This window comes from Myotis myotis, unplaced genomic scaffold (assembly GCF_014108235.1).
Source record: "Myotis myotis isolate mMyoMyo1 unplaced genomic scaffold, mMyoMyo1.p scaffold_m19_p_14, whole genome shotgun sequence".
Classification (NCBI taxonomy): domain Eukaryota; kingdom Metazoa; phylum Chordata; class Mammalia; order Chiroptera; family Vespertilionidae; genus Myotis; species Myotis myotis.
Window position 1 is genome coordinate 55,314,186 of NW_023416318.1, and position 26,985 is coordinate 55,341,170.

The 26,985-nt window shown below is 58.8% G+C and overlaps 1 protein-coding gene across 2 annotated transcripts; it reads right to left on the minus strand.

Annotated features, from left to right (window-relative positions):
• Positions 1 to 3,881: 3,881 nt before the first annotated feature.
• Positions 3,882 to 25,768, minus strand: TPO (thyroid peroxidase). 2 transcript variants are annotated; one of them, XM_036335459.1, is made up of 17 exons: positions 25,515 to 25,768; positions 23,306 to 23,537; positions 20,117 to 21,159; positions 18,444 to 18,528; positions 17,626 to 17,789; positions 16,771 to 16,903; positions 15,579 to 15,708; positions 15,016 to 15,198; positions 14,432 to 14,944; positions 12,016 to 12,268; positions 10,326 to 10,496; positions 8,880 to 9,117; positions 8,470 to 8,675; positions 7,398 to 7,568; positions 6,511 to 6,642; positions 5,811 to 5,910; positions 3,882 to 5,183 (listed from the first exon to the last, which is right to left on the minus strand). In XM_036335459.1, exons 3-17 carry the CDS (start codon positions 20,415 to 20,417, stop codon positions 5,120 to 5,122), a joined length of 2,844 nt encoding a protein of 947 aa, XP_036191352.1. In that variant the 5' UTR covers positions 20,418 to 21,159; positions 23,306 to 23,537; positions 25,515 to 25,768; the 3' UTR covers positions 3,882 to 5,119. The 2 variants fall into 2 exon arrangements, with proteins under 2 accessions (XP_036191352.1, XP_036191353.1); XM_036335460.1 differs by lacking the exons at positions 3,882 to 5,183; positions 5,811 to 5,910; positions 18,444 to 18,528; ... (1 more) ...; positions 23,306 to 23,537; positions 25,515 to 25,768 and having other exon boundaries at positions 6,528 to 7,568; positions 16,771 to 16,914; positions 17,626 to 17,735.
• Between the last annotated feature and the right edge of the window lie 1,217 nt (positions 25,769 to 26,985).

The following is a 26,985-nucleotide window of genomic DNA, read 5'->3' on the forward strand; positions in this document are numbered from 1 at the left end:
AGATTTTCTACAGTGACTTTGGGGCGTAAATAGTGACAGTTTGTTTCTTTCCAAGCCTCCCTGGTGCTTGGTGCCGGCGTGGTGGCCGGGCAGGTCTCCCCAGGACGAGGGGCAGGGGGGACGGCCCCGTTGCCCAGCTCGCACAGTAGGTGCTCATATAGCTTGTGGCTCAAGTATTTCTGAATCTAAATATTAAACGAGGGATTATGCTTCTGCCCTGTTAGCACAGCTATAAACGATTCCCTTTGGGGTGTGTGGTTGCACGGTGCGCAGCACGGCTGTCAGGATGCTGAGTGTCCTGTTCAGAGGCCAGGGGACCGGGACCAGGACGAGCCACGGCCGCTCGTCAGCCCCCAGGGACCCGGCTCAGTGGCCGGCTCTCTGTGCCCTGGACCCAGCCCTCCGCCTGATCCCACTGTAGAGCATGGAGGTTGGTCCCGCCGGCGTGGCTCAGTGGTTGAGCATCACCTACGAACCAGGTCACGGTTTGATTCCAGTGGGGGGCGTGCAGGAGGCAGCCGATCAATGATTCTCTTTCATCATTGATGTTTGTCTCTCGCTCCCTCTCCCTCCCTCTCTGAAATAAATAAAAATCTATTTTAAAAAAAGACTAGAGTCTGAGGTCATCTTTTCTAGGAAGATTTCCCTGACCCTCCCACCTGCCTCCCTTCCTTCTTAAAAAAGAATAAAATTTTTTTTTTAAGTGTGAGGTTGTGCCCTAACCGGTTTGGCTCAGTGGATAGAGCATCGGCCTGTGGACTGAAAGGTCCCAGGTTCGATTCCAGTCAAGGGCATGTACCTTGGTTGCAGGCACATCCCCAGTAGGAGATGTGCAGGAGGCAGCTGATCGATGTTTCTCTTTCTCTCTCATCGATGTTTCTGACTCTCTATCCCTCTCCCTTCCTCTCTGTAAAATATTAATAAAATATATGTATATTTTAAAAAGTGTGAGGTTGTCACCAAGCGCCCTTTGCTGTGTTAGCGGGGCTGCCTCGAGGCTGGGGGAGGGGTGTGGGGGAGGGAGAGGCCAGGTCCCCAAGCCCCTTCCCGGGTCTTCCAGGCCCTTCACAGCCTGTCCCACAGCTGCTGACCCTCCGGCTGATCCCCGCCTCCAGCTCTGACTTCAGAGCTGCCCCTGAATGACACCTGCCCCATGGCCACAGATGTGGTGCCCACAGACAATAGAATGTGACAGCAACAGGAAAGCATGAAACTCTACACTTGGGAGCATGGGTGCACCTGGGGTATTACACCGAGTGAAATGAGTGAGTAGGAGAACACACTGTGGATTCTGTGGAATCTGAGGAAAAAATGAAAACAAAACAAACAAAAACTCATAAGCACAGAGAACAGACTGATGGTTGCCAGAGGGAAGGGGGTTGGTGGTTGGGTGAAAACAGTGAAGAGTTAGGCTTTACTGTTAGGGTCAGGGTTAGCTTTTAGGGTTAGGGCTAGGGTTAGGGTTAGATTTCAGTGTTAAGGTGTTGGAAGCCACCCATTGTCTTCACTATCAGAGAATGTAAACAAAGAGCGAAAGCTGGTGAACCTTGAGCCCCTGGCAAGGGCCAGAGCTATGCACCAATTGTTTAGTCAAGACAATGGGGGCTCAAGCAATTTCCTGACCAAATAGTCTCAGAGTAAATCTTTCTAATATTTACTGACCTTTAAGATTGTCTGTTACCAGAATTGCCGGCCTAAGAGCTAGATGTGTATCCAAAATTGAATAAACGGTTGGCAAGGCCTGGGCACCGGTGGAAATCCTTCCACTTGGATTGGGCTTTCCGCCTGGCCCCCCAATTTCCAAATTATTATTTCTTGTCGCTGTCATTTGCACAGCCCTTCTCCAGATCCCGAACCCTGAACCGTGCAGGATGTGGTTCACACATTAAGGTGAGGGTTAGCTGTTAGGGTTAAGGTTAAATTTTAGCATTAGGGTTAGGGTTAGCTTTAGAGTTAAGGTTAGGGTTAGGATTCAACGTTAAGGTTAGGGTTAGGGTTAAGTTTTAGCATTAGGGTTAGGTTTTTACTGTTAGGGTTAGCTTTTAGGGTTAGGGTTAAGTTTCAGCATTAAGGTTTGGGTTAGGGTTAAGTTTTAGCATTAGGGTTAGGTCAGTGGTTCTCAACCTGTGGGTCGCGACCCCTTTGGCGGTCGAACGACCCTTTCACAGGGGTTGCCTAAGACCATCCTGCATATCAGATATTTACATGACGATTCATCACAGTAGCAACAGTACAGTTATGAAGTAGCAACTAAAATAATTTTATGGTTGGGTCACAACATGAGGAACTGTAGTGAAAGGGCCAGAAGATTGAGAACCACTGGGTTAGGTTTTAGGGTTAGGGTTAGGTTTCAGTGTTAAGGTTAGGGTTAGGGTTAGGGTTAGGGTTAGGGTTAGGGTTAGGATTCAACATTAAGGTTAGGGTTAAGTTTTAGCATTAGAGTTAGGTTTTACTGTTAGGGTTAGCTTTTAGAGTTTGGGTTAGGTTTCAGCATTAAGGTTAGGGTTAGAGTTTAGTTTTAGCATTAGGATTAGGTTTTAGCATTAGGGTTATGGTTAGCTTTTAGGGTTAGGGTTAGGATTCAACATTAAGGTTAGGGTTAGGGTTAAGTTTTAGCATTAGGGTTAACTTTAGAGTTAGGGTTAGCTTTTAAGGTTAAGGTTACGGTTAGGTTTTAGCATTAGGATTAGGTTTTAGTATTAGGGTTAGGGTTAGCTTTTAGGGTTAGGTTTTACAGTTACGGTTAAGGTTAGAGTTAGGGTTACGTTTTTGTGTTAGGGTTAGGTTTTCGGTTTAGGTGTTTTTTTTTAATTTTAGAGGAAGGGAGAGGGAGAGATAGAAACATCAATGATGAGAGAATCATGCATCGGCTGCCTCCTGCATGTCCCACACTGGCAATGGAGCCCACAACCCAGGCCTGTGCCCTGACCGCGAACTGTGACCTCCGGGTTCACCGGTCGACTCTAAATCTCTGAGTCACACCGGCCGGGCTTTTCCCACTTTTGAAAGTTCTCAAGTCTGACCTACGTCCTAACGGTGTCAAACACGATGTGTGTATGTACAGTGAGGTGTGAACACCCAGGCAGCCGCCTGCGTCCCAGGTGGACGTGGGGGTGAGGGACCACAGTGGTCACGCTCTCTGACCTGCGGAGGAAGAGCCACTGTGTGAGCCTGGTTCTCCGGTTCCCTCCCCGAGTGACCATCGAGAGAAAACTTCCTTCGTGCAAATAAAATAAACGAACGTCGGCTGTACGCTTTGCTTTTATAGACGCACCAGTGGTTCTCTGAGCCCAGCAGGGCCAGTAAGACATGGACTCAGGCCATCCGTGTACCCCCTGCGGGGCCTGGTTGGGTCTGAGGTTCCCGTGTTGTCTGGGTTTTTAGCCCAAAGACACACCTGCCGTGTGGGCACGGTGATGCCCGGGGACCCGCAGGCCCTGGTCTCTCGCCTGCTCTCCCCCTGGGCGGGGCCCACCCACTGCCTCTCAGTGTGCACTGACACGAAAACGACCGTGTTTTCATTAAAAGTTGCCTTGGCGAACATTTCACCCAGTCTGACGGCATTTTGTATTTTCTGCTGACAGACCGAGAACCTGAGACATTGGTATTTTGCCCTAATTGGGGGCAGACTGTGTTACTTTCCACCCCGCTGTTTGCTGGGGAGCCACCCTGGCAGACGTACGACTCAGGGTAAATATTCCTGACCTCCGGCCTCGCTCTAAGCCGACCGAAATGGGCCAAGTCGCCTGTGGAGAATGCAGAACGTGCAGAATCATCTTTTTCTTTCTAAAGGGATGAAGCTTTAATAATGCTCTTTTCTCCACCACAAGGTACAACCACGTGAAATGCGAACAGAAATGAAAGCTCTCAGACGACTGTGGTGAGAAAAAAGTTAATGATGCCATTTTTAATAAGACCTTTACTTTTGTTTTTCACAATTTGTGTTGCTGCGTGCACAGATCCAGACTGTTCTTTCTCCAAATTAAAAACAAATTCAAAACGATTTAAAGAATATTCCGTTAAAACAAAATTTGACCGTTAGGCCCTAGAGGCGTCTAAAAAAAGACAGACATAAACTCTATCAGCAGTTGTGTTAAAGCTAAATCACCCAGCAGCTTAAATGTTTTACGGACTGATCCTTGTTTTCCTTTCAATCTCAGTGTCGGACCCTGTGTATATGGTAACGGTATCCTCTCATCACAGAAGACTCTCCTGGCGCTGACAGCCGTGAACCGGCCGGACCCGGAGGGGCTGGCGGCTGAGTGACAAGGTGGCGCCGTGTCTCCGGGAAGAAGAGGCAGGTGTGGGAAGAGGCCGGTGGGGACAGGAGGGGACATGATGGGCAGAAGGTAAGGCCCTGGGTCAGGATGCCACGGCCATGCCTGCGCTCCCCACATCGGCCACCAGGTGGCGCCGCCTGCCTGAGTCATGAAGGGAAGGCCAGTCTTGTCCCGGGGACAGCCAGCCTTGGTCCTCCCCCTGGACAGTGCATGCGTCCCGAATGGGTTTATGAGGAGAACAGCAGCCCACGTGGACACTGGGGCTCTGGGGACAGTTTGTCCACTGAGCGGCCAGCGGCTGCCACAGGGTCGCCTGTGACTGTGTGGTCACCTCTCTTTGAACCTTAATTTGCTGTGACGTCAATTCCCTCCACGCGGGGACCCGATGATCCCTCCGCCAGCCAAGGGCGGCACGGTGACCTTCAGGGTGACCTCCAGGGCTGCTCACGGAGCTGTTACCCATGATGGCCACGCGTGGCCCAGTTACACGCTGCCAGGACTCCGAGCCACGACGCTTGGTTATTCCGGGACCCGTGGGCGGGAGGGGGGGGGGATGCTGGCTTCTTACTTGTTCGTTAGCACAGTGTCCGAGGCAGAAGTCCAGCCCCCAGGGACCCACAGACGCAGAAGAGCCGACACCACCCCGTGAGCAGAGGGCACGAGGCTGGCACCGACGGGTCCCTGGTCCTGAGGCCGGCACGGGGCTCAGTGGGAGTGACCCCGACACGCGGAGCCGCCTTCCACTCGCTGACGGGTGGTGACGAGCCGGAGGGTCATCTCAGCCCCTTGGCTCCTCTGCAGACACCAGAGGGGTGGGTGTGGCCGAGTCGTCCTCATCGTCACAGAGCGGCTTCCCAGGAACAATCGTCACAATGTGGGGACACAGACTCCGTCACCGAGGACCTGGGAGAAAGCGTTTCCAGGTGAGGAGGGCAGCAGCTGCTCCTGCAGACGGCGAGCGGCAGCCCCGCGCCCCGTCTTCCTCCAGGTGCGGCTCCCGGAGCAGCGCACCCTGAGGATCACTGTCGGCGCCTCGAGGGAACGTAGAGAATGAGGAGAGAAGGGGCAGATGGGAGAAAACTGAGATAAAGAGATGAGGAAAGGTTGAGAGAATAAGGAGAAAAGCGAGAAATCCAAGAAAATACAGAGAATAAAGAGGGAAACGAGAGATCCAAGAGAACTGAGTGAATGAGGAGAGAAGCGAGAGATGGGGGAATATTGAGAGACTGAGAAGAGTGAGAGATCCAAGAAAATGGAGAGAATGGGGAGAGAAGTCAGAGATGAGGGAAAATGGTGAGAATGTCGAGAAGAGTGAGAGAGCCACGAAAACTGGGAGAATGAGGAGAGAAGTGAGGGAATGGGGAGAGAAGAAATCCGAGAAAATTTAGAGAATGTGTAGAGAAGTGAGACATGAGAGAAAATTGGGAGATTCCTGTGCGCAGAGGGGACGCACACAGCGGGGACTAGCAGCGTGGTCACCAGCCTCCACGGGGAGAACGTGGGCTCCTGGTCCCTGAAGACGGGACTTACCACCTGCAAATCACCGTCCAGGTGGCGGCTGCCAGGACGCAGACCAGCAGGGCGCCCAGCGCGATGGACACCAAGGACGCCTTCGGGAGCCTCCCGGAGTCTGAGTGAGAGCCCACCGGTCAGCAAGCCTGTGGGCCCCAGGCAGTGGCAGCGTGCCTGACCCCGAGCCTGACCTGACCCCGACCCTGAGCCAGACCTGAGCCGGACCTGAGCCGGACCCCGTCCCAAGTCTGCGCCCACCGTGCCTCTGCTGCTTTCCCTTCGCCCTCGCTCTGCCGCTGGCTGTGCACCGTGGTCTTTGCTGGACTTGGGGTTAACCTCAGGCCTGCACGGAGGCCCCGCCCCTCTTCTCCGGAGGGTGGATAAATCTGTCTTTCCCATTAACAAGTATCTGCAGGTTGTTTTTCCTTTACAGGAGCTACCTTACGAATCCCAGGTCTGTGCCTGCGGGCTGTGTGGTCCTGAGCAAGTCGCTCACCCTCTCTGTTCTGTACACGGATAACTCGCTGGGGGTGAGGCAGGCCCAGGGCAGCGCTGGGTCCCGGGGTCAGTCTCGGCCTAAGCAGTCACTGGACGTGCCTTCTCCCTCCCAGCCCCAGAGAGCGTAGCCTCATGGACAAGCAGGCCTCAGCTCCAGCACAGCCAGAGTTGTCAGCCCAGATGTGTAACTCCTGGGCGGGGCCCCCAGGGGTGGGCTCACCTACACAGGTCCGCCCGTCGTCTCCCAGCACGTAGGGCTCCGAGCACTCACACCGGAAGCTGCCCTGGGTGTTCCTGCACCGGGCGGGCGCCTGGCAGGGTGGCCCCCGCTCGTCTTCACACTCATTAATGTCTGCACAGAGCACGGAGGTCAGGACCTGGCTGAGGACCCGGCCACAGCCCCCTTCCACCTCCCTGACCCTGACCCTGAGCCTGACCTGACCCCAAGCCCGAGCCTGAGCCCACCGTGACTCATGTGGGTGGGCCCCTTTCCCAGGGAGCCCGCTGCCCCTCCGTCCCCTCCGGGAAGAGGATGGTCAGCTCGTGGGGGCCTGCGGTCCCTGACCCTGTCCTCGGTGTCCTGCCAACATGGAGCCAGGCCCGGGCACAGCGCCTGACTGTGGGCGGCACTAAGTCTGAACCACTGAAGCCTCCCGTGTGCCAACTTCTGCTCCCGGAGGGTGAGCTGCGGGCGTCACCGGGGGAGTGATAAATGGCGAGAGCCAGGGGGGACGGCCAGCGGCCCCAGGGGGTGTGGGCCGTGAGCCTGCCGCTGCCTCTGGTGGGCGCCTGCCCTCGGGTTCTTCCTGTGGAAACACTTGTTTGATTCTAGAGAAACTAGCTCTGCAGCTTCTTTACCACCCGCCCCCCAGGCTGCCGTCCGTCCTGCCTGCGTCCCCCGCGGGCCCCGGGATGCGCCCACCTGGACGCCTCGTCTGGGAAAGGTGTGCCCCGGGGACAGGTCGGCAGGAGCGGACCATGACCTCCCGGCCACACGGGTGGGGACGCCTGTGCCCGGAGCACCCCCGAGAACAAGGCTCATTTTTAACGCGTCTGAAAGGGCAGGTTTGGGGCAGAGCCACTGAAGGACGCCTGTTGGCGACTGACCTTCGCACACGGGGGGCTGGTCGTCCCGGCCCGGGCGGGAGCAGGCGAGCTGCTGGGGCCCCTGCAGCCGGAACCCGCGCCGGCAGGAGAACACGAGCACACGCCGCCCTGGGGGCCCGCACAGCACGGAGTCCCCGTTTGCCACACGCTTCAGGGGGCCACACACGTCCTCTGGGCCGGGGAGAGGGCGTCAGCTCTGTCACCTCGTCACCTCCCTGGGGCTGCTCCCAGCCCCCCCGGGCCCCCCCCGGGCCCCCCCAGGCTCCGCACGGTCCCCCCAGGCCCTGCACGGTCCCTCAGGCACAGCCCGGCCCCCCAGGCCCCACATGGTCCCCCAGGCCCCGCACAGCCCCTCAGGCACAGCCCGGCCGCCCAGGCCCCACATGGTCCCCCAGGTCCCACACGGCCCCCCAGGCTGCAGGTTCTCTTCCCTCAATGGGAAACCTGCCGCCTCTCCTGCTGTCTCTGCCTGGAGTCCCCACTTTCCTCCACCCTGTGCCCTTGGCTTTGTGTCTCTCCCTGTGGTCAGGGCACAGGCCCGGGTTGTGGGCTCCATCCCCAGTGGGGGGCGTGCAGGAGCAGCCGGTCTATGATTCTCCCTCATCATGGATGTTTCTCTCTCCCTCTCCCTTCCTCTCTGAAATCAATTATAACATTTTTTTTAAATGTGTCATCCAGGTGACAGCTTCTCAACCAGGGGCCTTGGCTCCGCAGGGAGGTCAGCATCCTGCACCCACTGCAGCCATCAGTGTGGGGGGCCCCCGGGGACCAGGCAGGTGGAGGCCAGGGTGGGTGGGGGGCGCGGGGCACCCCGTCCCCCGGAAACCAAGGCTGCGCCCGAGCCGTCACTCCTGTGAGGCCGGGAGCCATGATGGCGCCCCTCGGCACTGACCCAGCCACACGGGCAGCGTCCTCCTCCGGGGAGGGTCCCGGCCGGGGCGTCCTGCCCGCCAGAGGGGACGCCACGAGGATGCGGCCCAGCTCCCTGCTGCTTTCTGCCAACGTGCTGACCGGCAGCCGCTCCTGCGCTGGGGCCTGTGCCCTTAACCAAGGCGGCAGGGGGCTCAGTTACCTGGGGGGGCCTCCCTCCAGGCCTCCAGGCTCAGGCCGGGGATGCCCTCACATGGCGTGAAGTCCTGGGGGAAGGTGGCCGCGCGGAAGGCGTCGGCAGGCACGCGGGAGAGGCCCGTGTTGTCACAGATGACCCGCGACAGGGAGTGCGTCCCCAGCTCCCGCCTCTGCGCTTCCGTGAACACCCCGCCGTGTTCCCACCAAAACCTGCACGGAGGGAGCAGACCGGGGCCACCCTGGTCAGGGCTCCCGTCCAGGACATCATGGCTCTGAGCGAGAGGACGTCCAGGTGTTTCTCCCCAGCGTTACGGGGAGCGAGCCTGCCTGCCACACCCTGCCGAGCCGTGGCCCCGGCCCAGGCCTGGCCGCCTCCTGTGCACCGGGCTGTGGGTGACCGGCCCCGACACCTACCGGTCGCCGTCCCTCAGGGCCTTCATCTGCCTCCCGATGAGGCAGGCGAACAGGGGCCCCGTCCGCGCGCCCGGCAGCAGGTCCTCGGCCAGGCCGCCCAGCCAGACGTCCACGTTGTCCGGGTGCTGGTACAGGCGCATGATCCGGTCGGCGACGCTGCCATTGGCAATGACGCTGCCGAGGTCAGCCTGGGTGTGTAGCCTGGGCAGCCCGCAGAACTCCCGCCAGGCGTTGTACCCTGCACGGGCACAGGGAACAGGGCATTGGGTTGGCCTGGGGCCGGGGGCAGGGACGGCCTGGGGCTGATGGTATGGAGGGGACAGCTGAGGGGAGAGGGGCCCAGAGTGGACCCGAGGGAGGGTGCAGGGGGGACGCCCAGGGCCCGGCCTGAGAAGAGGGGCCGGGCACACCATGGCCGGGAGGTTGGGCCAGCGGGTCAGGCACAGCCCAGGCCGGGGGCCAGGGGGACGGGGACGGGAGGCGTGGATCCTGACCTCCCTGTGACACTGAATCGCGCAGGCCGGCCCTGGGAGGCCCAACGCAGACTCTACAATGGGCCCGGGACACCCAGCCTCCCGGACACCCAGCCTCCCGGACACCCAGCCTCCCAGACACCCAGCCTCCCTGACCCCCTCCCCCCGCTGGGCTCTTCCCTCACAGGGCGCCAGGCCCACAGGGTCCTGTTGTCTAAGAGAGTGAGCGGCTCCTCTGCAGATGGACTAGAGGGAAGGGGGAGGGGGTGAGTGGGAAGTGATCACCAAAGAACTTGTATGCAGATAGGCATCCCCCATGGACACTGACAACAGGGGTGAGGCTCGGGCGGGGAGCAGGGGTGCTAGGGGGTCAATGGGGGAAAGGGGAACATATTAATACTTTCAACAATAAAGCTTTTTAAAAAATAAAAATGAAAGATAAAGAGTGTGAATATCTAAAAACATAAAAAAACAGGAAATATAGTACCAAGGGAAAAAATAAAAAATTAAAATGAATAAAAATAGCCCTAGCTAGTTTGGCTCAGTGGATAGAGCGGCAGCCTGTGGACTGAAGGGTCCCAGGTTCGATTCCTGGTCAGGGCCCATGCCCGGGCTGCGGGTCGATCCCCAGTAGGGTGCGTGCAGGAGGCAGCCAATCAATGACTCTCTCTCATCATTGATGGTTCTGTCTCTCCCTCTCCCTTCCTCTCTGAAATAGAAAGTATATTTAAAACATAAAAATAAATAAAAATGAAAACAATAAAAGCATTTCAGCCCTATAGAGCAACAACAACAACACAACAAGGAGAACAAGGAGACACTACACACCGATTAGAACGGGGAAAAGCCCGCTTCTGGGAAGTGGACAGCGGGTTTGCAGACAGTTACTCCAGACCCGACCCAGGGAGCAGGCCTCCCGTTCGCCCCCAGGCCCAGCCCGGCCCCGGGGGGTGGGGGGGGGCGAGGCGCTCACCTGGCAGCCCGTGGTCCCGGCCCCGCTGCAGGTTCAGCGACGCCAGGTCGAAGGTCCCGGCGGGCGCCAGCACGGAGAGCCTCTCCGTCAGCTCCTCGCTCACCAGCTGGCCCTGCGCCTGCAGCTTGGCCGGCCTGGCCAGGAGGCCCCGCACCAGGGGGTCCACACCTCCTGCAAGCACCCGAGGGCGACGTGTCTCCGGCCAGACCTGAACCACACGCTTTCCTAACCAACGCCCTCGGGGGTCCCCGACTCAGCCCCCGAAGCTTTCCAGTTCTCTCCGACGCCGGCTGTGGGTGCCTGGCCCTGCTGGACCCCGAGCCTGAGGGGACTGATCGGGTGCGGGGTGGTCGGGACTTAGGTCCGAGGGGACCCAGATGTGAGCCCCTCAGATGCTCGAGTGTTTGTTGTTAATCCTCACCCGCGGCTCCTTTTTCCACTGATTTTTAGAGAGTGGGTGGGAGGAAGGAGGGGGAGAGAAGGAGAGACACATCGATTGTTTGCTTCCCCGTGTGCCCTGACCAGAGCCAGGGATCGAGCCCGCAACCGAGGGACGTGCTTTTGATCAGGAATCGAACCCGGGAACCCCCGGTCCACGGGCTCTAACCACTGAGCAACCTGGCCAGGGCAGATGCTCAAGTTTTTTGCTTTATTTTTCTGCAGCAAAAACACTACAGTTGCTGAATTTTAACATCAGTAACAGCGGTGGGGACTTGGCTTGGCTGAGGGAGCCCTGAGGAGTGTGGGGGCGGGCAGCCCTTCACCTCCAAAGCGCCAGCCACCCTTGGGGACCCTGTGGGGACCGGTCAGATCCCCTGGCAGCCTGGCTGCACCCTGGCCTCTCCCACACGCTGTGCCGACCGTTTCCGTGGCGACTGAGCAGGTACAGTGGCGGCCTCATCCTCCTCCCCACAGCCACTCAGAGCCAAGAGCCTTCGGAGCCGGAGAGAAGCTTCCGGACACACAGACAGAGAGAGAACAGGGGGCAGGAAGAAAGGAGGGACCGGGGAGTGTGGAGAACCCAGAAACTGAAGCGGTTTCTAAACTATTCACTTCCACACGTGACCCCACCGTGACCTTCTGAAACCACGTAGCACTGAGCGTGGCCTCCGGACAGTGTTTACGGAAAAGGGCCTCGTTTATCAGGTGGGATATAAAGTCCGATTTCCTTCAGTGTCATTGAAACCACGGGGGGGGGGGGGAGGCAGTGGGCCTGGGACACTTTCCCCTGGAATGCTGAGCTGCAAGGCCTGACACAGGTGTTTCTGAGGCACAGTTAAGCCTTTAAAATCTCCCAGCAGCCCGGCCAGTGTGGGTCAGTGGTGAGCACCGACCTATGATCCAGGAGGTCACGGTCGGATTGGTCAGGGCACAGGCCCGGGTTGTGGGCTCGATCCCCAGCAGGAGGCAGCCAATCAGTGATTCCCTCTCATCATTGATGTTTCTCTCTCTCTCCCTCTCCCTTCCTCTCTGAAGTCAATAAAAATATGTTTAAAATTAAATGGAAAAATAAAAGCTCCGAGCACACGTGCTTTCTCCATAAACACCGATGACTGGCAAGATCCACCCAACTGCCCACGTGAACGGTGGGGCTCGCTGGCACTGAGGGGGCTGCGGTGGGTTCTGTCTCTGAGAGGGAGGGAGGGAGAGAGGAGGGAGGGAGAGGGAGAGAGAGGAGGGGGGCTCGCACCTTCGTTAAGGACCCTCCAGGGGCTGAAGAAGGCGTCGCGCAGCAGCAGCGGGGGCAGGAGCTCCTGGAAGTTGGCGTCCAGCCGCCACACCCGCGGGTGGACCGTGGCATGGCCGAAGCGGAAGGCAGCCGTGGTGAACACGTTGGACACTGTGGGGTCCACGGCGGAGTCGTAGCCCTTGTAGGGGCCCACGTGCTGCCCGAAAGCCTGGGGGCCCAGGATTTGGGGGACGTAATCCCGCAAGGTGATGATCTGTGGGAAAGGAGCAATGGGAGTCTCTGAGGGGGTGAGAGAGGAGGAGGGGAAGCGGGAGGGGCCGGGGGGGCAGCAGGGCTGGTCCGTCTCAGGGAAGGAGCAATGGGAGTCTCTGAGGGGGGATGAGAGAGGAGGAGGGGGCCGGGGGGCCGGGGGGGGCAGCAGGGCTGGTCCGTCTCAGGGAAGGAGCAATGGGAGTCTCTGAGGGGGGATGAGAGAGGAGGAGGGGGCCGGGGGGCCGGGGGGGCAGCAGGGCTGGTCCGTCTCAGGGAAGGAGCAATGGGAGTCTCTGAGGGGGGATGAGAGAGGAGGAGGGGGCCGGGGGGCCGGGGGGGGCAGCAGGGCTGGTCCGTCTCAGGGAAGGAGCAATGGGAGTCTCTGAGGGGGGATGAGAGAGGAGGAGGGGGCCGGGGGGCCGGGGGGGCAGCAGGGCTGGTCCGTCTCAGGGAAGGAGCAATGGGAGTCTCTGAGGGGGGATGAGAGAGGAGGAGGGGGCCGGGGGGCCGGGGGGGCAGCAGGGCTGGTCCGTCTCAGGGAAGGAGAAATGGGAGTCTCTGAGGGGGGATGAGAGAGGAGGAGGGGGCCGGGGGGCCGGGGGGGCAGCAGGGCTGGTCCGTCTCAGGGAAGGAGAAATGGGAGTCTCTGAGGGGGGATGAGAGAGGAGGAGGGGGCCGGGGGAGGCAGCAGGGCTGGTCCGTCTCAGGGAAGGAGGGTCTCCCTGCCCAGCCCGGGCTCAGAGGTGTCCGGGGAGGGACCACGCCGCCCAGGTATGGACACAGGTGAGCAGGTGCAGCACCAACCATCCGACAGTCTCGGAGCTCCGCATCGATGGGCTGGGCGGATGTCAGAGCCGCCCCACTCCCTCTGGGGCAGGACAGGACAGGAGACGCCAGGCCACCTTGGGCCTCAGCACTGACTGGCCGGGAGGTCTGCCGCCCACGGGCTCCTCACACACGTGACAGACTTCCGTCCAAACCGCCTTCTCCCCTCGCGCCCACTCCCCCTGTGGGCGCGGCAATAGCTCCTGCACCCACAGCGAACATCCAATCTTCAGGGACCTGGCACCCGGAGCTCAGGACGCAGACCAGCCCGTGACCCCAGGAGGTCGGCAGCCCCCACCCCCACCCGGGCTGCTTCCTTAGCTGCAAAAGCCTCTTCCACAGAGTTTTTAAAAATTGATTTAAAAAATTATTTTTATTGATTTCAAAGAGGAAGAACGAGGGAGAGAGCTCCCGCCTGCTATTCCAGCACCTGTGCCATTCACCACATGTACAGCCACCACACACACACATACACACACACACACACATACATGTGCCACTCACATTCACACACTACGTTCCACCTACACGCATGCATACCCACATGTACACACATACACTCACCACGTGCATACATACCATACACACACCACACGTATGCAGAGCCACATCCCCATTCACACCCACAACACAACACAACACACACATATACATACTCGTACCACATACACACCACACCACAGGCCCACTGGCAGGAGGAAAGTCTGGAAAGTCTTAAATCACAGGCGGTGGAAGGCGGGAAGAACAAGTTGCACACGGAACACAACAGCAATCCTCTGATTCCACCTCAACCACCATAAATGAGGAAAGGACTAAGACTCCTATTCCACTTGTGATTCACAGCCTCACGCACATTGTTTTTCTCTATCTTCTCCATTGATTCAAAGCATAAGCTACCAAAGGCCCTGCTGCCCAGGTGGCTCAGGGTCGCCAGGACCCACTGAGTTAAACCCTAAAGCTCTGGGCGCCAGGAACCAGCGGGCGGACTGAACCTGCTCCTGCCGGACTCCTGGTCACATGTCAGCCCCCCCCTCCCCCAGGGGATGAGAGTGCAGACCGGGCAGCCAGCCCTCAGGAAGCTGCGGGGTAACCTGGTGTGGGGCGTCCACGCAGCTTGCCCCCCTCCCGGAGCACCCACGTGGCTTCACGCACCCGCCCTGGGCTCCGGAGGGCACTGGCGCACCTGGTGCAGGGCGCCCACCACCTTGCACACCCGCCCAGGGGCACCCCCGTGGCCTCGCGCACCCGCCCAGGGGCACCCACGCAGCTTGCCCCCCCCCCCCCGGGGCGCCCACGTGGCCTCGCGCACCCGCCGGGGCTCCGGAGGGCACTGGCACACCTGGTGCAGGGCGCCCACCACCTTGCGCGCCTCCTGGTAGGCAGAGTCCGCGCTCCAGTGCGGGTTGAGGGCCTTGAGGGCGGCCGCCAGGCGGTTGTGCTCTCGCAGCCACAGCGTGTGCAGGGCCGTCAGGGCGGGGACCTCGCTGGCCCGGCTGTCCCCCGCCAGGAAGCAGGGCGTGCGGCCGGGGGCGCCGGGCTCAGGGGAACAGGCCCGGGGCGCGCGGGGCGAGACGAAGGGCAGGTGGGCGCGGCCGTGGTCGTGGTGGCGCTGGTTGACCCGCAGCAGCCCCTCCGCGCTGGTCCAGTTCCGCAGCTGCTGCTCGGCGGCCGGGGAGCTGCCGTACACGGTGGACGCGTCCAGGAAGGAGGTCAGCCCGTTCATCTGCTGCCGCGGGTTCCCCGGGGACAGGCTGCCCAACAGGACGCCCTGGGCCCCGCTGCCGCAGGCGGCCGTTGAGCGGTAGAAGGGCAGGCAGGCGGCGCCGGCGGCCTGGGCGGCGGAGGCGGGGAGCTGTGGGAGACGGGGAGGCGCGGTCACCTGGGGTCCCGGCACCCCTGCAGGACCCTGGGAACACCCGGTACCTGGATGGGGAAGCAGGGGCCCCGGTTCTCGCAGGCCCGCGGGCAGGCGCTGGGGCTCTGCGGCGTGAAGGCGATGTCGTGGGCGATGTACTGCCCCCAGGCCACCAGCAGGTCCGAGTACTGGCCATCCTCCCGCACCGCCTCGTTGGCAACGTGGAGGACCTGCCGTGTCACCTCCCGGACCTGGAGAGAAAGGGATCCGCGGGTCAGGCCGGACTGGCAGGGGTCTGTCTGGGGGGGGGGGGGGGGCTCACTGGCTGGGATGAGCCAGCACCTGACTACCACATGTCTGACATCTGAACAGGCCTGGCTTCCCCTGTGACAAAGGCCTTAGGACCCCGCCCCCCCCCCCCCCCCAGGAGGCAGGTAGGCCTTTAACCTGCGGTCCCCTCGCTACCGGGTGACGTCAGTTCCTCTGCCACAAGGGGCCCCACCCGCAGGGGAGAGGGGGAGGGGGAAGGGACCCCACAGACACCCGCACACAGCCCGCCACCTCCCCCCGGGCTTAGGGACAGGTCATGGAGCCTAACCCTAACGCAGGTCACGCAGTGTCGGGCACTGACCGGGGGCAGGGGAACCCCGTTGTATAAGAAGTGGGGGTTCCAGCCTCGGGGCTCACTGATGCCGTCTTCGTAGGTGGGCGGCAGCCACCGGGCCAGGGCCGTGTTGGAGGCGCCCCACCGGGGATGGTCTCTATGGAGACAACGGTGCCCAGGTGAGTGGGGAGGGGCGGGAGGAGGAGGGAGGAGGCAGCAGGTCCACCTACAAGAAACCATCCTCAAGGGAAGCCCCCGGGCAGGCTCCCCCAGGCCCTGGCTCAATGCCTCCTCCAGCCAGACTCACCACGGCCTCCAGCCAGACTCACACCACGGCCTCCAGCCGGCCTCACACCAGGGCCTCCAGCCGGCCTCACACCACGGCCTCCAGACAGACTCACACCAGGGGGGCCACCGAGTGAACGGGCCCCTGGAGGCGCATGGATCTGGATCCTCTCACGTTCCAGGTTCCAGGTTCCAGGTTCCAGGTGTGCCCTTCCCTCAGCCCAGGACACACCTTCCCACCTTCCAACAGCCCTTCCGGCTCAGGTGCCCCTCACACTGCGGCCGCACAGGCGGGGGTGGGGGGTGGCCCCCCCTGAAGGACAGAGACTTGGGGGGCTCCCACAAAGATGCAGTTTGGGAAGTTGCTGGTGCTCGTCCCTCAGGCGCCCACCCCGCCCGGGGCTGTGCCTGCTCCTGCCTCACATGTGCACGCTCAGTGCGAAGGGGCTGCGAGAAGAGGTCGGGGAACTGCTGAACCACCTCAGCTCAGAAGCGAGGTGGCGGGCGGGACCTTTGCTCTCTGCCTCTCAGCACCCAGGGTGGTCTTTGTCTACATTTGAGTCCCGGCCTCTCCCAGGCAGGGCCTGTCTGTGTGCCTGTCGCAGGGAGGAACCTCGCGTCCTCCTGCTGGTCCCGTCTCAGGCCCGATCCGCGAGTGGGGCCTGCCCGCAGCACGAGGCTGAGGCCCGCTCCCCGCCTATCACGCACCCTGCTCATTCCTCCGCGTTCCTGGTCACCCTGTGTGACCCTTTCCCCACCCCCACCCTAGGGTGTGGGGTCCCAGAGGCCCTGCCATTTGGACACAGGACCATGTGGAAGGCAGCGCCGGCCAGACGGGCGTTCAGACGACGTGTAAAGATGGGTGAGGGGCCAGGACAGAGGCCGGGAGGGAGTCAGCTTCCAATCCAAACCGCAGGTCAGGGTGACGAGGTACCTGTTGTTGCAGGCTCCCGTGACGAGCCGGTACTTGTCGGCCAGGCAGGTGTCCGGACACTGTGGGGGCAGCATGTGGGGCAGGCACCCCGACACGTTGGCAATGGTGCTCAGCAGCTCCTCCGACAGAGCATCTGGGGAACACCTGGGCGTAAACCATCTGTGAGGCCACGCCCGCTGGCCCAGCTCCTGCCCGTGGGCTCCGGGGCCTGGGTCCCACATAATAATCCTCCCGCTCAACCCCCAAGAGCATCCCCACTGCTCAGAAGACAGGCTTTTAAATTTTATTTTCTTCTGATCTTTCAGAAAAGCAGGTCTCAAGAGCTCTGAGCCCGGGGAAGGCCAGTTCTCGGGGTGACCAGGACCTCGCTGGGCATGTCTTCGATGGCACACGGCACAGGGGAGGCCTGTGTCCAGCCACGCGATGCTTCAGTGGACGGCGACCACCTGGTATCTGCCCTCCCCGCCTAAATCCTGCCGGGCCAAGTCCTCTGACGAGATGGGTGTGTCCGTCTACAAAACCTTCCTGCTCCTTCCTGCTGATGCTGCTGAATGTTCCAGGTCAGGACCCCAGAAAACAGGCTCTTTCGTTTTTGTGGGTTTTTCTTTTGCCAATTCTATTGCTGTTTGTTCACAAATTAACTTTGAGCTGGTTCTCCAAATCCAATTTGAATAGGAGAGAAACAGCTCATCCTCAGACGAACAAAAACAGAAGATCATGTTTTACCAACTGCTGGGTTAGTCCTGCGTGTGAGTAGGAGTCATGCCTTCCTGGGGCCCCGCCCGGCCCCTGAAGCAGGGGTACTCCTGGCTGGCACTCCCGGGGGGACCGGGACCCCTCCGAGCGCTCGCTCACCTGTTGGAGGCTGTGACTGCTTCCGGTGAGCCCTTCTGCTCATCGCCCACACGGGCGTCTCCGTGAGCTCTGCCAATCGGGAAATGGCTTGGCTTGTTGGTTCAGGGCGTTTGGGCAAAGACAGAAGCCGAGATGGAGAAATGATGTCTCTTTTCTTGAGGTTTCTATGGCACAAAGGGGAGATATAAAGTCTACTGCTTCTTGCCCAGCTGGTGTTCCCAGGAGCGTCGACCTATGAAGCAGGAGGTCACGGTTCCATTCCTGGTTGGGGCACATGCCCAGGTTGTGGCTCGATCCCAGTGTAGAGGCAGCCGATCCGTGATTCTCTCTCATCATTGATGTTTCTATCGCTCTCTCCCTCGCCCTTCCTCTCTGAACAAATTTTTAAAAAAGAGAGAGAACATGGGCAGATTTAGTCCCACAGCCCTGGTGAACTTCGGCTCTATCCCAGCAGCCGTAACCCTGTCTCCGCAGCTGGTGCCTAATTCTTGGGAGAGAAACCGCCCACCCGTCAGGACTTCCAATCCCCCCTCCCCCGCCCCCAGGCCGGGATCGGTCATTGGCCGGGCGATGGCTATGCTTGGCTCTGTTTTGCTAGAGAAAGACTGGGAGACTGAATAGTGCTTCCTCCGGTTGCCTCCACAGACGGTGGTAAGTGCATTAGTCCATGTGAGCTCCGGTTCTGAATTTGCAAAACGGAGACTCTGGGCCAGTTTGGAGGTGGTTGTGAGATGAAACTCGGGAAACAGGTGAAGGTGTCACAGGACCAGGCACATCGGGCCGGGCATGGCCAGTCCCCTCCGTGGGCGCGGACGTACCTCTCCCTCGTGCTGTAGGTGGCCGTGTCCTCCAGGCGCCGGCTCTCCTCCAAAACGCTGAGCGCGTGCGAGTCCTCGGACTTCCCTGTGGAACCAGTGCCACCCTCAGCGCAGCATGAACAGCCAGCACCACATCCTATCAGCCTCTCCGTGGTGCAGCTGTGGCCGCTTGCAGCTGGGCCCCTGCCCGTCTTCCCACCTTAACCTGTGGCAGCTTGTCGCCGGCAGAGCGCCAGTGCCCGGGCACCAGGACGGGGCCCACTGCATTGGCCTCAGGTGGGTGCAGTGGGCTGTGCCTTTTTCTCACTGGCCCCGGCCGCCACGATTCTCTACAGCCTTTTCTGAATATTTTTGTTGCCTGAACCAGTAATACAGAAAATTCATGGTAATATTTGCCTTTTAACTTGTGCTTTTTTTTTTTTAAATCCTCACCAGAGGATATTTTTCAATTGGTTTTTAGAGAGAGTGGAAGAGAGAGGGAAAGAAATATGAATGTGAGAGAAATACATCGATTCGGTGCCTCCTGCACGAGCTCCCACCAGGGCCCTGGCTGGGAGGAGTCTGCAATCAAGGCCTGTGCCCTTGACCAGGATCGAACCCGAGACCCCGCGGTCCACAGGCCGGCACTCTATCCACTGAGCCAAACTGGCCAGGACTTAGCCTGTGCTTTTAACGAAAGGTAAACCACTCCAATGTGCCCGCAGCTTCCAGTGAAAAGACGCCCACTTTGTTTTATCTTTCAGTCCTTGGGATGGCCAGGAAGCGCCAGGTCTGGTGTTTGTCGTCCAAATTCACGGCTGACCTTCCGTCGCCCGGTTTGAGGGCGGCAGGAGGTGGGGCCTCATGAACAGGGTCCAGGCCTCGACAGCAGAGACCCGGGGCCTCCCGTGGCGTCTGTGGACCAGGACGCGGCCCTCGTTAGACCCCAGGTCCGCGGCGCCTGGACTGGACTTCAGCCTCCAGAGCTGCGAGAAGTGAGCATCTGCTGGCGGGGAGTCCGGGGCACATGGTCCGCAATGTTGCAAACCCATTTCCAAGTTAAAATGCGAGGCTCCAAGTAAAGGATACGGAGTTCAAGGAACTGGAATGAATTTGTCAACTTTTCCCTTTTTAAACAAAGGCTTCCTGCTTCTCCCCTCTGCAGGCCACGCCTCTCCCTGCAGGCCACGCCCCTCCCTGCAGGCCACGCCTCTCCCTGCTGGCCACGCCTCCCCTCTACAGGCCACTCCTCTCTGCTGGCCACGCCTCCCCCTGCTGGCCACGCCTCTGCTTCCTGCTGTTCATCGTCTGCATCTTATTTTCTTTCATCCGCAGGACTTTCTGCTTTGGTCACCAGGTCTGGTGATGCAACACCCTGATTCCCGGAGGGCACCACATAAGTTACTTAACGGAAGGGACTTTACGGCAAAGGACCAAGCAGATGCTCCCAAACGCTCTCCTGCTCCAAGTACCTGAGCAGGTAAATGGACGTCTGTCGAGCACTCCTGGGAAAATCGGTTCTTTTCCAGAAGGAGCTGTTCTAATTCTGTGAAACTCATGAATGGCTCTTCTTTTTCTGGGAAGGGAGAGAACCCGCGGGCCTCCCACCTGCCTCTGAGCCCCAGTGCCCTCTGCTCTGGAATGGAGGGCGGGGACTTTGCCGGGTCCTCAGACCCCACCCATCTGTCACTTACCCCAGAGGGCCTGGCCCCTCAGGACCGGGAAGAACAGGAGGCTGCAGGCCACGGCAAGCGTGACGCCCAGGGCGGCCGGCGCGCTCATTCTACAACCAAGTGAAGAGACACACGCGCAGGGCTGGGTCCCCAGGGGCTGCCTTTTGGGGCAACTTGTAGGCAGGCCCTCTGTCGGCTGACCCTTCCTGTCCCCACACGGCGGCAGGTTCCCAGAGGCTGGCGTGGGCAGCGGAGGACCCAAGTCCCTCCCTGAGAGGGAGGACCGCCCGCCCCGCAGGCTGAGCCGCCGCAGGGTCCTCATGACCCGAGAAGGAACCTGGCAGACTGGCAGCAGCAGTCAGCGGAGCAGCTCAGTGACGCCGGCCCTTGTTTCATGCTGACGTCCAATTGTGCAAAGTTACCGGGAGGAAGTCTGGGAATAAAATAACTCTGCTTCCCGTAACACCTCTATGCACAAAAAACGACTATAGGACTTCAGCCATTATAAACCCTAAAGGCACAGGAATTTCACAGCTTTCTCTCTCCTGCTCATGAAATGATCTCAGAATCACAAAGCAGACCCACACCCATCATTTCTGTGCCCCACACCGCGTCTCCCTCATCCGGGCTTCCTGGCGCTTCCTGGATGGGATGCGTCTGGTCTGGAGTTAACTGACCGGCACCCGAGCAGAGGTCGGAGGTCATGGAGACCTCCCCAGAGTCACCCTATGGCCCACATCACAGCCCCCCCGGGCTCCCGCACACATTCCCATGGTGCATTTCTCCCAGCAAATGGAAGCAGCACGTCTTACAGGCTGACCTCCTCTCCTCTTCTGAGCCCGGAGGTGAGCGTGAGGACCGGGAGCGCCCGTGGCAGCAGCTGCTCGGAGCCATGAACCTCAGCCACGTCTGCTCCGGGGCCTGGCTGCTCCCCTATAAGCTGGCTCTGCGCTCCGGCGCCCGCTCAAGTGGCCGCGCTGAGTGGCCCGTCCCTGGGGCGACCAGAGTCCGGCCGGTGTCCTTGCCAGGCCTCTATGGGCCGAAAGGCGGAGCCTCTGGCCACGCTTCAGGAGAAAGGAAAAGAAAACACGTTGAGGAAGAAAGCAGCTGAGCCGACCACAACTCCTGGCCCTCCTCTCTCGCTCTCCTGAGCTGCCGCTAATGGAAAAGAGGGCTGGACGCTCGCTCGGCCAGCTGAAGGGGCTGCCCCGGGACCAGGCGAGGACCCGCAAAGCTGGCCGTTCCCTACTCAGTGTCCCAGCCTCGTCTCCGCTCCCTGGGGTGACGTTTGCCGGGAAGGCTGTCTGCCCCATTCCCACCTCATCTGAGGTTTCCTGTGAAATCGCTTCCTCCTCCTCTCCTTCCCTCTCTTGTCAGGAGTCAGTGGAGCATAAGGAGGCTGCCTCCCAGAGGGAGAGGTGAGGTGAAGTTCTACAACAGGACACAGAGGCCCCCAATCTCAGCCACAGGCTGGGCAGCCCCCCAATCTCAGACCACAGGCTGGGCAGCCCCCCAATCTCAGCCACAGGATGGGCAGCATAACACTGTCACCATCAGCATTGAAAAGGTCCCTCCGCAGGGGACAGCGAGCTTGGAGGGAGCTGCCCCACCCGCCCAGCGGGGTTACACTTGTGCTGTTGATAAACAGTGAAAAACCAGCCAGAATCAAAACTTGGATTTTTTTCTGTAATTGGACCTTTTAATGGGCCAGCTCTGGTCACGGGAATGTGTGGTCCCAGGTGCCGACACGGAGTGTGTCTGTGATGGAGGGACATCCTGCCACTCTGTGAGGAGCTGGGGCCCCTGGGGACCGGTCACCCTGGTGGGAGTTTGGGTTAGAAATGACAATACTGAGGTTTGGGAGGAGAGAGCCAGGTGGCCGGCAGGGCCGGGGGGAGGGCCTGGTTCTGGGCCTTGGGATTGCGTCACCACCCTCAGGCAGGCCCCCCAGGGAGGCAGGGAGGGAGGGCAGGGCCCCAGGTCCCAGCCAGGCCTCCGTCCTGGAGATCTCGCTGCCAGACTCCACGAGGGGAGGTGAGGGTGGGGTGGAGAAGGGACCAGGCACCAGGAGTCCCTTCTCGACTTGAGTTAGATGCTGGGAATGTTACCCAAAGGCTTTCCTATCAAAACTCAACTTAAGCCCGGCCAGGGTGGCTCAGTGGTTGAGCGTTAACTTAACCAGGATGACCTATGAGCCAGGAGGTCACGGTTGGATTCCTGGTCAGGGCACATGCCCGGGTTGCAGGCTCCATCCCAGTGTGGGGCGTGCAGGAGGCAGCCGATCCATGATTCTCTCTCAGCATTGATGTTTCTATCTCTCTCCCTCTTCTTTTCTCTTCTTTTCTCTCTGAAATCAATAAAAATACATTTTAAAAAATATTTGCTTTAAAAACGATAATAAGACAAGGAACTCGTGGTCTGACGACCATCCCAGGGCCAGTCTGCAGAGGGGAGTGAGGCGCGAGCTCGTGTCCGGGGAAGCAGCACATGTCACCTCAGCACCCCACGCCTCCCCCGCAGCCCTGAGCCCCGCCCACTGGCCTGCCACCCGCCCCTTCGCTGAGCCAGGGTGAGTGACAGCCCAGGAGCCCCCCTGTCGTGTCTGTTCTGGGACCACGTGGAGCTTCCCGCCTGTGACCCACGAGGACATCCTGGCATCAGAGCTGTGATGTGACTGCGCTGATGCAAGTAGCTTGTTGCTTCAGGACAAGTGCCCACAGCCAGGCACACACGCAGCCTCCGACCACACACGTGGCACCCCTGTGAGCACACCCTGCACACGGGACACGGGTCCGTGGTCAGGTGGCCCCGCCAGCGGCAGCAGGATGTCCTGTGACTGCTGGACCGTGACCGCCCTCTGCGGTCCACTGGGCCCTCGAGCCGGTTGCACGCTCACGAGAGGGTTCAGAACATCAGCAGAAGCAGCAGAAAGCACTGGAATAATGGGGCCCCGGCCCCAACTCTGCACATTCATTAGCTGCCTTTTTTTTTTTAATTGATTTCAGAGAGGAAGGGAGAGGGAGAGAGTCAAAGATGAGAACCATTGATCAGCTGCCTCCTGCTCACCCCCCACTAGGGATTGAGCCTGCAACCGAGGTAGTGCCCTTGACTGGAATCGAACCTGGGACCCTTCAGTCCACACGCAGAGGCTCTATCCACTGAACCACACCAGCCAGGGCTCACTCGCTGACAAAGATTCAGGCAACTCACCTCGGTGCCACCTGGGGGTCGGACCAAAGCAAACTGCCTTTCCGGAAGGTGAATTGCCGAGGGACGACGCTAGCGATGCCAGGCGGGCTCTTCGCTCCAGGCTTGTTCCGGGACCTGAGGACCTCGCTCCTGTGTCGTGTGCTGAGAGCATCGGCGTTTGGTGAGACAGGAACGAAGCACCAGAGGACTTTCCCGAGACGCCTGTGCTGGCTGACCACGTCTCAAGGACGAGCTGGAAGATTGAAAAGAAAGCGCCGTTGGAAACGGAAATAAAGAGAATGCGTTGGCTTTTTGAGGAGCTCACACCAGGATCGTCTGCTGTCCCGTCTGTGACAGGCCCAGGCGTGCGCTTCTGAAAGCCCAGGTTGCCCTCAGGTGTGTGTGAAAGCCCAGTCACACGGCTTTTCTCAACCTTCAGAGCAAATACCACGGCTTCCAGTCGGGCCCCGACAGCTGCTTCCCCACAAGGCCCGCCCCCCCTCCCCCCCTCCCCCCTCCCCCCCCTCCCCCACCCCTCCCTTGCGCTGGGTCCGTGTGGCCCTGGGATTGGAAACGCCTGTGCTGACGGGAACTTCTCTCTGGACGTGTTTGTCCGAGTTGACATGGGACAAAGGCCCCAGGGAAACAAAACAGAACAAACAGTGCACATTTAATGTTGATTTGAGCAAATTTCAGTTTGAGAGAATATATGTTCTCTTTCTAGGCAGTTTGGGGCTTTGTGATGACAGTTAAGAGTCTAAAAACAAAGGCCTAATTTAGAACACAATCCAGTTGAAATGTTTTCCACAGCTCAGAAAGGTAGATTTAGTCTTGGGTTCCACACATGCTCATTGAAGGCCTCTTCAGGGCCAAGCTCTGTGCTGGACGGGTGTGAACATGAGGCTGGGGTCTCCCTGGGTTTACGGAAGGTGCCGTGTACTCAGGAAGGCAGGCACCCCAGTCACTTCCTCGCAGGTGATATGCCTCCCCTTAAGGTCCCAGGCACGAGCCTTGGGAACCTGGGATCAGGTGCCTGACCATCTGACATGACGAGGAGGACAATCGGGGGGCGGGGGGGAGCAGGGAGTGATGGGGAGAGGACAGGCTTCTGGCTGACACGGCAGCTGGAAGCCTCCAAGATGTGTCGGTTTTGTTTCCTGTTCTGTCCAAGAAAAGCCTGGCAAATATTAGCAGTCAAAAATGTTTGTAAGCAGATGGGTAGATGGGTGCGTGGGTGGGTGAATGGAAGGATGGATGGATGGATGGATGGATGGATGGATGGATGGATGGATGAGTGGATGGGTGAGTGGATGGATGGGTGGGTGGATGGATGGGTGGGTGAGTAGGTGGGTGGGTGGGTGGATGGATGGACAGATGGGTAGGTGAGTAGATGAATGGGTAGGTGGATGGATGGATGGATGGATGGATGGATGGATGGGTGGATGGATGGTGAGAGAGTGGGTGAATGGATGGTAGATTATGGATGGACAGACAGATAGATGGATAGATGGGTGGGTGGGTGGGTGGGTGGATGAATAGATTGGTGGGTAGATGGATGGATGGATGAGTGGGTGAGTAGGTGGGTGGGTGGGTGGATGGATGGAGGGAGAGAGGGATAAAGAAAGGGAGAGAGAACACTGCTGACAGGACACCTCGGCTCCCCCCTGCAGGGCACCCTACGCGATGCTTCTAAAGCTTGAATTTTCCCCCCACAAGGCCGCATGATTAGAAAGCCATCTATTTACCTTTTTTTTTTTTTTTTTTTTTTTTTTGGTAAAAGACAAAAGGCATTTTAAAAGTATCTCCTTTAGGCTTAGTCATGAATGATTGATTTGCCAAGACATGAAGAAAGCTCTACGTGGGGCTCATTCAATTCTCAGATAAAATTAACTGAACAAACTCGCCTGCAGTGAGTCCACATCAGTCTCCCCAAGATGGGAAGGAAATGACATCCTCCTTGCTCAGCTCGGAGGGGCTCTCACATCATAACAGAGCTTCGAAGGCACATGCACAGGACAGTGGCAGATATTTTGGGTTGTTAAGTAATTGCTGGTTACAGCTCCGTGCGTTTTCTGTGACCCAGTGGGCCCCCCTACCCCCCACCAATGTTTAATAACACTTCAAAGATAAGTTTTCTAACCGTAAGAGGGTTGGCTACTGTAATAAGGACGGAAATAAACATGAAGGTGGGTCCGGGCTGGGCCAGGTGGCCACGGCAGGGACAGCTCACCTCGCCGGGCGGACACGGAAGTTGTGTAGCTGTCTTTCTCCTCAGTGGTGACCAGCATTTGCCGTCTCGAGTGTTTTGTTCATCGGTTGTCCCTGGAGTGGACCAACATGGTCCCAAAATTCCTCCATCAGCGGCTGGGGGAGTTACCTGCAGTGACCGCCTATGAGGGGCCCCTTAGACGGTGCCTGTACTACTCCATCATGAACAATTAGGAAAGGCGTCGCCCTAGCTGGTTTGGCTCAGTGCATAGAGCATCGGCCTGCGGACTGAGGGGCCTGGGCTCGATTCCGGGCCAGGGCACAGGCCCGGGCTGCAGGCTCGATCGCCAGTGGGGGGCGTGCAGGAGGCAGACGATTAGTGATTCTCATCATTGATGTTTCTATCTCTCCCTCTCCCTTCCTCTGAAATCAATGAAAAAATATATATTTTTAAAAAGGAGCCATGTGCATTCCTATTGATTCAATTCAGTGGCGATGTACTGAGCACTGGCCGTGCTGGACATATTGTGTATACAGTAAACTCTCGAGTTACAGGTGGGGGGAAAGCCTGCTTGACCAGCACGGGGTGCTGAACTCCGCCTTCTCTCTCACGTTCGTGAATGTGGCCGAGACAGCACAGCCGTGCACTGAATGGAGCTGCTCTGTGGGCCTGACTCTAAGTCAGTGGTTCTCAACCTTCCTGATGACGCGACCCTTTAATACAGTTCTTCATGTGGTGGCCCCCAACCATAAAATTATTTTCGTTGCTACTTCATAACTGTAATTTTGCTACTGTTATGAATCATAATGTAAATATCTGATATGCAGGATGGATTTTCATTGTTACAAATTGAACATAATTAAAGCATAGTGATTCATCACAAAAACAATATGTAATTATAGATGTGTTTTCCGATGGTCTTAGGCGACCCCTGTGAAAGGGTCATTCGACCCCCAAAGGGGTCGCGACCCACAGGTTGAGAACCACTGCTCTAAGTATATTTAATGGCACACGTTCTGGTCATGTTCCCTGCAGGTCCCACCCACAGGTCAAGGCCATTTCCCACTAGAATATGTGCCCACGTGGACGAAAGGGGCCACGTGCTGACCTGACCAGCTCAGGGGAGGCCTGCGTGGCGGCCTTGCAAACTCAGAGACCTACAGTCACCACGAAGGGGGTCTGAGAGGAAAACTTGTTTGTTTTTTTTAACTAAAAGCAGTTTCTGGTGGGGAGTCATGTCCTAAGGCAGTATTTTCCCCATAAGGGTTAATCCTCACCTTCACTAGGCCTGTTGTCTTTTTGCATCTAAGATAACATGGCTGATGAACATGCCTCTGCAAAAACAAAGTAATTTTCCTTCTTCCCCACCCTTCAAGCACAAGGCCCCTCATTGTTATTGAGTTCGTTGTTGACTGTGAACGACCGGGCACCCACCCAAGTTAAAAGGAGTGTCTATCATTCACTCTTCACCCACTCCCAGAGGTTCTCCGGA

Bases quoted from the DNA above. Each gene is read 5' to 3' on its own strand.
- TPO (XM_036335459.1), bottom strand. From the start codon at position 20,417: ATGAGGACCCTGCGGCGGCTCAGCCTGCGGGGCGGGCGGTCCTCCCTC. The intron at 18,529-20,116 runs GTAAGTGACAGA...CTGGTTCCACAG, and splicing joins GAGGGGCCAGGCCCTCTGGG to GGAAGTCCGAGGACTCGCAC. The intron at 14,945-15,015 runs GTACCGGGTGTT...CGTCTCCCACAG, and splicing joins GCCCCTGCTTCCCCATCCAG to CTCCCCGCCTCCGCCGCCCA.